The sequence below is a fragment of the Anneissia japonica genome, unplaced genomic scaffold (assembly GCF_011630105.1).
Source record: "Anneissia japonica isolate Jap-2015-1 unplaced genomic scaffold, ASM1163010v1 scaffold1826_len1998817_cov189, whole genome shotgun sequence".
NCBI lineage: Eukaryota > Metazoa > Echinodermata > Crinoidea > Comatulida > Comatulidae > Anneissia > Anneissia japonica.
The window spans coordinates 500,025-510,302 of record NW_022742159.1 but is presented as its reverse complement, the minus strand read 5'-3'; the positions used below and the strand labels follow the sequence as shown (position 1 = coordinate 510,302).

The 10,278-nt window shown below is 34.9% G+C and overlaps 1 protein-coding gene across 4 annotated transcripts in view; it reads left to right on the top strand.

The window, feature by feature from the left end:
* LOC117118971 (malonate--CoA ligase ACSF3, mitochondrial-like) overlaps nucleotides 1-8,480 on the top strand; it is a 9,392-nt gene extending 912 nt beyond the window's left edge. For 3 of the 4 annotated variants that reach the window (XM_033263722.1, XM_033263720.1, XM_033263723.1), the window contains exons 2-6: nucleotides 3,097-4,042; nucleotides 4,217-4,380; nucleotides 4,526-4,671; nucleotides 5,282-5,500; nucleotides 5,963-8,480. In XM_033263722.1, coding sequence (XP_033119613.1) covers nucleotides 3,110-4,042; nucleotides 4,217-4,380; nucleotides 4,526-4,671; nucleotides 5,282-5,500; nucleotides 5,963-6,342 — 1,842 coding nt within the window. In that variant the 5' untranslated portion in view covers nucleotides 3,097-3,109 and the 3' untranslated portion in view covers nucleotides 6,343-8,480. Of the gene's footprint in view, nucleotides 1-1,536; nucleotides 1,644-3,096; nucleotides 4,043-4,216; nucleotides 4,381-4,525; nucleotides 4,672-5,281; nucleotides 5,501-5,962 lie in introns of those variants that run through there. The other variant, XM_033263721.1, reaches the window with a different exon arrangement.
* The last annotated feature ends 1,798 nt before the right edge of the window (nucleotides 8,481-10,278 follow it).

Genomic DNA, 10,278 nt, shown 5'->3' with positions numbered 1-10,278 from the left:
GTATTGTCTCGACCGGCCCCACTTTCGGCCCCTTGGTCCCCCTTTTGGACATCTCTGGATCCGCCCCTGATATGGACTCAAATGTTGTATTTATACGAAGTAACATATGCACTACAGTAGCCCATCAATGTCCAACTAAAGATTTAGAAAAAGAAAATCTGGTTTGATGTTGATTTTTTTTTCTTATTTTAAGACTTTTTGTTTGGATAGGCCGTTGTATTAAAAGATATTATTTCCCCCCCCCCCCCTTTTCAAGGAAGAGTGTCCCGGCCACGTGATAGTGGTGTTCTGGCCCTGAATAGGGGTATCCCAAAGGAGAGGTTCTACTGTAATATATTTCGATGCTACAGTTGCACATTCACATGCTAAAGGTGCGTCCAAATTAAAAGTATGTCTACATGAAACATACAATATACAATACTAAAAATTGTAGGCCTATTATAAAGACAGCAAGTGCACGAGTAGGTTACCCTATAATACACACAATTTTCAACAGTGTTAAAAGTCTACAACTTCCTGCTTTTCCTTCCAGGAAAAAAATATAGTATCATATTGCAAACAGTACCGTATTGCTATAGAAGGATTATTTCGCTATTTCTCAGTGATTGCATCATCCGCTCTGTTTGAATTTATTCTGAAAATCACTTAAATACTACAAAATATGAAGACAAAACTTAAATAGGCCTATGTAAATTAAATAGAAAAAAGAAAGATTTTCCTGGATAACCCCAAAAAAGCTTTGTGGGCTTATTTTCATTGGGGTCCACATAATTAATATAAATATATCTAAACAAGTATTTCAGTCAATTAAATACCGTACGCAATAAAGCAATTACAATTAAAGCATTTTGAATAAAATACTGAATATCAAAAACTTATATTACTTTCTTCATGAATAAAAACCTTTAACTTTCATTTCAAAATTTACTATGTTTTCAATAATTGTATATCATGAGCAAGGTTAATTCCATTCTTTTATACCTGTGTAATAAAATGTATATTACAAATCTCTCCATGATTTTAGAACATAGAAACTGGATAGGATGTTTCTAGTCTTTTATTATAGGCCCATATTGATAACTTGACGAAACTCTCACAAAATTGTTATTCATATAATGCACTGTTCCATAATATATTTTTAAATAAAGTGGAGAGCTATATTTTCTGGTTGCATTACTATGATTGACCTCTTAAAAGATGTTGTAAGGTGGCGAAATCCTTCGTATTGTGAATCAGGAAATTATAATTACTATGAATTAATTAATAATAACGATAATAATAAATACTGTTATTATTATTAATAATAATAATAATAATAATAATAATAATAATAATAATAATAATAAATAGTAATAGTAATAATAATATCATCATTAACATATGTTTAATAAAGAATAAATTACCTATTAATAAGTCCATTAATAGGTCCATTAATAGGCCTCCTCTAACATAATATTTGTTTTGACGCTTGCTTGTTACGTAATTTAAATCCAGGCCCGTCTAACCTATGACTCATGACCCAACTCTGTGTGCAACACACAGTGCTCCTACCAGCAGTAGGTACGTTCGTCCATCCGTCCGGTTGTATAACAATTAACCTCTAATTGAGACTTTACATTTGCAGAGTGTATTTTTAATTATAGGTAGGTAGGCCCTAGGCTAGCGGAGGGCCTAAAGAAGCTATATATAGGCCCTAGCATAGCAAACGGCTAGCCTACTTACTATTAGCTACTATTGCTACCGCTAGGCATACTGGAAGAATCGCTACTACGGCTCCAGGCCTATCCTACTACTAGTACTACTACTACTACTACTGTAGGCCTACCCTAGGCCTACTACACTAGGCCCGTGGCGGCTCTAGGATATATATATATATTCATGGGGGTGGGGCGGTAAGCTTTCCGACAGGGGAGCTCGTATGCCCGAGTTAGGAGAAGGGCTTGTAAGGGGTTCCCCTCCCAGATTGTTTTTAAAGAATAGGAACCCCTGGATGGCATGGAAATGGCACTCTCACTCAGACTGTGATACTGATAGACATGTGTTGGCTTGGTGTGGGCCTATTTTTATTTTTTTATGGTCTGACTGCCCAACGAGCTCTGTCCAACAGGAGGAGGGAGTGCATGTCTTGACTTCTCCGGTGGGGAGCTTAAACCCCCTGTTCCCTGCTGGTGCTGCCACTGTACTAGGCCTAGCCTTGGCTTCTGTAGCTACTACGGCCTAGCTTATGCTCTAAACACCCAACAAGTAAGAAGATAACAAACCACACAAAACGCTGTTTAGCCTTGGCCCAGAAATGCATTTACCAACCAAGCAAGGTCCAATTATTAAGCAATTAATCATTGATTAATAATATTATTACATGCTCTTTGATAAGTCAGTGATGACGTCATCACTTTTATTTGCACTAAATTTTCCTATTCCCGACTGATTGCTAATTTGATATAGCGCCTCCGATTTTTTGCATCCTCAAAGCTGGGGTGATTTTACATCGCAATGAATATTTCGTTGCTAGGCCAAGCTATGAACACACACAGCAGACCTAACAAATCTCACTACGGTGTTGGTTAACACGAATGAAGCCTAGGTCGTCCAAGGCAACGCCTAGAAAGGCATAATGTTATGAGATAACAAAGTTGATTGACTTATAAAAGAACTGAAAAATTAAGGTAATCATGAAATAATTAATACACAGTTAATGTGTTGATCACTGAGCAACCAGTCACTGCAATCCACAGTTTAATATATAATTATATGCCAACTGTTGATATATAATTATATAGCAACCAGCAGCTTGGTTGAAGGGCCATAGAAAAGGTGATGGATTTCACGAGTAACTTATAAAACAATTATGGTCAAGTAATTTTGTAACACTAGGAAATAGAAGCCTTAGGAGCCATTGTTTTTTCTTCAAAAATTGCCTTCAGCCCTGCAGCCTTCAGGCATTTTTTTCAAGAAATAATTGCTCCTAATTATAGTTGCATACTATTTCGTTCTTTAAAGAAAATTGTTGCCCGTGAAAATATATTTTCGAAAAACAACTGGAAACATTTTTTTTTATATAACCTAAACTTTGATGTTATGTTTTTTTTTTTATAGAACACACAGAAACATGAAGGTACTTTACCTTATGCAGCGTACCAATCAAAGAATTTTGCAAAACCTATCACGCTTGGTGGTCAGTGGTAGGGGGGGTGACTTTAATGCAGTATGCTTGAGGATTTGTATGTGTCGTTGCTACACTTCGGATGCAACTAGACCAGTTTTTGTTCAAACTCTTCGGGAAAACTACGGCGGAAAAGTTGCAATTGTAGACAGCATTGGAGAACATACCTACAATAAGATTTTATCTATAAGTACTAAACTTAGTCAGGGAATATTATCTATAACTGAAAGAGATTCTACTGTAAAATCATCTACATTCCTTTTAAATGGTGAGCGAGTGGCCTTTTTGTGTCCAAATAATGTGACGTATGTAGTTGCCCAGTGGGCAACTTGGATGAGTGGGGCCACTGCTGTACCACTTTGTAAATCACATCCACCGTCTGAACTTGAGTACTTTTTAAATGACTCTGGAGCATCATTAGTTGTCACAACACCAGAGAACGCTGAGAAAGTTGAAGCAACGGTGAAGTTATTAGGTATTAAACACATAATTCTCAATCAGGACAAACTTGCTTCAAGCGATGACGAAGCAAGTCCAATTACAGATTTTGCCTCGTTAACTGAGGGACAATTTGATTTGGACTCGTTCGTCGAAAAGCGCTTAATCACAGAGAAATGGCGGCAAATCAAATGGAAAAATCGTAGCGCCCAGTTGGTCTACACAAGTGGAACTACCGGTCGTCCTAAGGGCGTGTTGTCTACATTTGGTAACGTTCAGTCACAAGTGACTATGCTACTGGATTCGTGGGGATGGTCAAATAAAGATGTTGTTCTTCATGTTCTTCCATTACATCACATTCATGGTATCGTAAATTTGTTAGTGTGCCCTCTATGGTGTGGAGCAACATGTGTCATGTTGCCTGAATTTGATGCAGAAAAGGTGAGATTGAAGTAGACATGACTATTGCTTAATTTATGAAGCCAATTATCATTCTCATGGCTAGGAACACTCCATTTGAGTTTAGGGGTGGCATGCTTTGAAGTGCATTTTTATATAAAAATAGCAAAAGCAAACAAAAATTTCAGAGTTGACTTGCTATTTTTATTTCTTAAGGTGTGGAGTTATCTACTCGATGAAACAACACCAAGGGTTAATGTCTTCATGGCTGTTCCAACAATTTATGCCAAACTGTTGCAAGCATATAACACCAAATATGGAAGTGTTGCAGGGGGGAAAACAACAGAATTTATCAAGGCAACTCTACGGACTAAAATGAGGCAAGTATATAGTTCAGAAGAGTGAATGTATATCTATTTTAGAATACATTTTAGGAAACTTTATTTATTTTTCCAATTTCTCTATGGCTACTCCTTGTGTCTGCATTTCTTCATTGGTTTTGCATCTTTTTCTGTATTTTGCCAGATTGATGGTTTCAGGGTCGGCAGCCTTGCCTCAGCCAATCATGGAACAGTGGGAGAAAATTACAGGGCATCGTCTGCTGGAACGGTATGGAATGACAGAGTTTGGTATGGCACTGTCCAACCCTCTCAAGGGACTCCGAACTCCAGGTAGAAATGTAGAATTATGCTACAATGAATAATGAACACTTGAACGTGTAGGCTTAAATATAACAATCACTGTTGTCATTGTGCCAAGACTACTCAAAATAGTTTGAATGATGCTTAATAATTTATAAAGTAATTAAGGGTCATGCTCCACCATATTTAAATAATTTGTTTATGTACAATAATTTTTTTAGCGAAACAAACCTGTTAATTCCTTTACCACACACAGACTTTAAAAAATGAAGTTTATCATATCAAGGAGCGACCATATAAATATAAAAATAAATATTAAAAAATATAAATATTAAAAATCTGCCAACTTCAATTAGAGTTTTCAAAAAAATACTTTAAATGATTAAAATGATTATTAATTTTTAGGCAATTTATTTATTTGTTTTCACGAAATTGTTGAAAAACAATCTCTTGATTGAATGAGTGTATACTGTTTTTTTTTTTTTTTTTTTTTTTTTTTTTTTTTGTGAATAAATAAACACACTCACCTCCAGCCCTATCGTGGTTGGAGCAAGTTTTATGAATAGACACTTCTAGAGGCCCTGAAATGACACTCATATTTAAAGAAGTTATATTTTCTGTTTACTTTTTTTTGTTGCAGGATCAGTTGGAACTCCTTTGCCATCTGTTCAGGTCAGAGTGGTGACCTCTGATGGACAGATCACTGCAGAGGGAAATTCTGTTCGGACTTCAGTGACCTCTGGGATGGAAGGTGTGTCTGGTGAACTTCAGGTGAAGGGACCAAATGTCTTTAAGTTGTACTGGCAGAAACCGGAAGCAACAGAGGAAGCATTTACTGAAGATGGATGGTTCAAAACAGGTAGGAACCAGTACAAGTAGCTGTGTGAGGCAGGCCCTCTTGGTGTCTCTTGAGAGTTCTGATAGACCCTGAGAGCTCTGCTTCACCCTAGGAAACCATGGGCACTTGGCATTTTACACTTGCCTTTAATTCACTTTACTTTGTATAGGTAAAACAGCAGTTCCCTGGCTATAAGCTCATCCCCTGCTTTATGCCAAAGGTTGGATTTAAACCAACCATGTGTATCTCATTAACCTTTCCTGAGTTTTTCGTCACACAACTTTTTTGTGTCTCCAACATAATAAAATTTAGTTTTTCCTCCGGAGCTGACTTAAAGGTAGAATAACCTGTAACTCACTCTCATTGTGCTGAATTGTGTATGGGCGTGGTTTATGATTACCTGCATTACCGCTTGGCCACTTTACTTGCCTAATCATCCAGTATTAAATAATGTCATCATATCAGTATTTTTCTTTTTTACAGGTGACACTGTAGTGTATGAAGATAGCGTGTACCGCATACTGGGGCGCACATCGGTTGACATCATCAAAAGCGGTGGCTACAAGATCAGCAGCCTTGACGTGGAGCGCCGTCTCCTGGCGCATCACAGTATTTCAGAATGTGCAGTGGTTGGTCTACCGGACATGACGTGGGGACAGCGCGTAGCTGCTGTCGTCAGTCTAAAGGATGATCGCCAACTGACGCTGAAAGTGCTACGAGATTGGTGCCAGGATAAGATGCCGTCGTATGTAATCCCTACAGAGTTACGGATACTGCCGAGTCTTCCAAGAAATGCAATGGGTAAAATTAACAAGAAAGAGCTAGCGGAGGCAATATTTGGAGATGATTATCAAATAAAATAAATTTAAGCTATGAAATTTCCTGTGATTGTCTGATATGTTTACTCTTCAATCTGAATGACTAAAATCTACATATAACTCCAGTGAAATTTGGCAAAGTAAAATTACCATTTGTCTTGGTCCAAATTAATCAATGCAAACAGTTTAAATATCTCTTTTTCGATACAGAATTTTATGGTCAGTGGATACACTGTAATATTTCATGGACGTGCACATGGGCCCTCCTCATACAATCTTCAAAAAAATAAGTTTGCAAAAACAAGGTACAAAAAAAGTCTTGCCTACAGCTTAAATATATCATCCAAAAGCCAATACGCTATTGAAACTTGTATTTTAGCCCTCCTGCTGAAGCCCATGGAGGGCAGTGAATGGAATTCAACCAGGTTATGTGAAGGTCGTCATGTTTAGCACCAGTTTTAAATGAGGCTCACTCTGTTGTCAGAGTTTCAACCAGGTAACAAATTATTGACATTGTTCTGGAGCAGTCGACAATACCAACCACTCACTATGGTAGTAAAAACGAACAGATAACACAGTTTTCACTTCAGCCGTCTGTGCACGTATGATGACAATCCAAAAAAGTTATTGGTGTTTGCCAGTCCATAATTTTTAAGTACAAATCTAGGAGTCCATTTGGTTGAGGTGTGTTTTAATAGAGAGTGATTCCATTAGTGCGGTTGTGTTGCGTCTCTGCAAGCGCTTGCTTATTTTAATCGCTCCATGAAGTAATCTGTTTTGATTTCAGCCCGCCGTGCACTGACGTATTCAGACACAAATAAACGACCACAACATGAGTATCACTTTCTACAAATAATAATTTTTATTCCAAGAAAATAACCTGTATAGCTTCTTGATAACTTCCCTTAATTGTTATGCATACCAACCGAAGTACAAACACACAATGCATAATCTATCTAATACAGACTCTGTATCTACTACAGAGACTCTGAATCAATATTCTTAAAAGTTAAAAATAATAACCATTCTTTTGTAAGTAGCTTTGATGACATATTGGCAGTGTAAAAACACGTTCTACCAGACAACATTTTTTATAATTCGCAGCTTAAAAACAAGCATTACTATGGTCAGTTTATTACAGAAATCGCTTACAACATAACTTAACAACCAACAGATCATAATTATTAATTTATCATACATTTTACATCTTTTTTCAAAAATATTTTACACTTAACTTTGGAGTTGAGCAATTGTACGATATGAAAAATACTATGTTGTTCCTAGGTCCTTTAAAATTAGTGACATTATATAAAACAAGTTTTAATTTAGTCTGTAATGATCTAAATATATAACAGGTTGGCTTTATATTTTCCTTTTCGATGGTTTACTTCAAAATTGTAATAATTTTGTAGTTAGGATTAGTACGATGAGAACTTTGTTCAGTTTTAATTCAGCTAAATAACACATTAAGATTTAAAAAAAATATCAATGAGTATCGATAAGAGCAATTGAGAAGTAAAAGATTTATCATTTAATCCTAATTAAGATTTTTTAAAAGCCTGCTCTCTTAAATAAAAATGTTTAAATAAAAAAATGCATGTTTCTATATAGCAACTTTCTCTAAGAATAATTTCTTCGGATAAATGCTGTTAAAGCTATTTTAGTGAACAAACACAACAATTGAAAGAATAGGGTCACAGATGATAATGATGATGTAAGCCCAGAAAGGATCCAATTTAAGATCATAACAAAAGACAGTACGGAAGATCCTATCAAAGACCTCAACATGGACACTACAGAAGATCATAACCATGCCCTTAAAGACACACAGAAGATCTATCAAAGACTTTAACAAAGACACTATACAAGATCCTATCCATGCCCTTAAAGACACACACAAGATCCTACTCAAGACAAAGATACCACAGAAGAAGCTACCAGAACATCATATCCAAGATTTACAAAGGATCCTATTCAAGTCCTGACAGAATTTATTTTACAACACAGAATTCATTTAACCATTCCTCTTTAAATAGACCACATTTTAAGTTTATTTTTGATTGCTACATCCTACATCCATAATAAATTTTATATACATTCCATAATTTGCACTATTTAAATATTTATAACATACACATGATTTCAAAAACAGCAAATAAGGTAGAATGTCTGTGAGTTCAGCTAGTGTGAAAAAAATCCATCAAAAATATTCTTAAAAACACAGACTTCCTGGATTTACTTTTCATGTAAACTAAAACTTTTATTTAAAAAAATCAATTGATATTATATTAGCAGTATAGTCTCAATTTAAGGATTTTTTAAAAGAAAATTGAGAAAAATAATTTTAATTGTAGTAAAAAGATGAGGAATTTTTTTGCACAAATACATTACTATACAACTTATATAACTTATACATTGATGGTTGTATTAACATATAATGCAGTTATTTGCAAAACAAGCAATGACAACTTTTGAAATAGTATTAGGTGGTTGTGATTAGATTTTAAACCTGCAACACCGCAGCATGACACAATTTGTTGTTGCATCGGTTCTCTGCGAGTTAAACACAGACGAAATATGTCTGCATCAGGGCATTCAAATCATAAAATACTAAACATGTTTAATATTCTTGCAACTACCTAAGGACTGTCCTCAACGATTAACCGCGTCGGACAACGTTCTCTGAACTGCCCTAAAAAAGTATCTTTTTCTGTTTAAAGTGAAATTACTGTCTGTGAAAAAACAAATCCCTAAAAATGTAATTTAAACTTTCAATTGATCATTCACTGTAACAAAATAATATTTTTATCAATGTCCAGTATAACTCAAAACAAATTGGTTTACAAATTTTATACAGGTACTACAAAAATGCTTGAATACCAGTTAATATAAGGATTTATGCAAAGAATATAAGAATGTTATTACTTGAAGTAAATTTTAATTTAAATGTACAGTTTATTTTTTAAATACTAAACTTACAAAGTAAGCAATTTAAATAATGTACTATATTATTTAAAGACCAAAAATGTTATAAAATCTAACAAATTCAATAAACATTTTTGAATGGCTAATTTGGAAAAGGATGAAATAAAGTTATTAACTTTCAACCAGAAACAGATAAAATATTTTTTGCTGATACAAAACTCCTTAAATTTGATCGTCAACCAATACACGGGTATCTGGAAGGCATTATTTACACATTGTTTTTTCTCATTGAAATTGTTTTGGTGCAACAGGAACGGTTTGGTTCCCCAACGTCGAGGTAGGGGTTTCAATCCCTTGCTGTGCACTTCACTTGTGTTCTTGAGCCAGGCACTGTATCTGCATTGCTTCTCTCCATCCAGGAGGGTACCTGGTAGGGTTAAATTGCCAAATGCGCAGATTAGCTGTTGCAACTTTACGGAATACTCTCCAGGTAGCTGTGTAATTCGATGAATGGGGTAATGATAAAGTGAAGAACATAGAGATCTCATCATAACATGCTTTTTAAGTCCACCATTATTATAATTATATTAAATTTAACTTACTTAAATATATAAATTAAGAAATTCAAAGAGGGAATCAAATTTTTTAATCTATAGCTCATTACAGTTATCTTTAAATTGTTTATCCTTCAACGGACAGTATATCTAAATCCCTATCCTGACTATCATATTTCATTTGACACAAATTTGTGATATGCCTAAATATGGTCATGATGACACCACATCATGACCATATATAGCCATATCATGACTATATATGGGCATACAACAGTTTAATAGTGTGGACAGAGCTTCACAACAAGTATATTATAATGGGACATATTTCAACAATATAAAAAGAAATTGGAATGATTAGGAAAATCTCAAAACTTATATATATTGATATATAATTTTATTTCTCATCTACTTCCCAAAACAAGTCCTTTAAAATTTAATTATGAAATCAAACATGTAAACATACCTGTAGCCTACAAACAAAACTTGCATTTTACCTGTG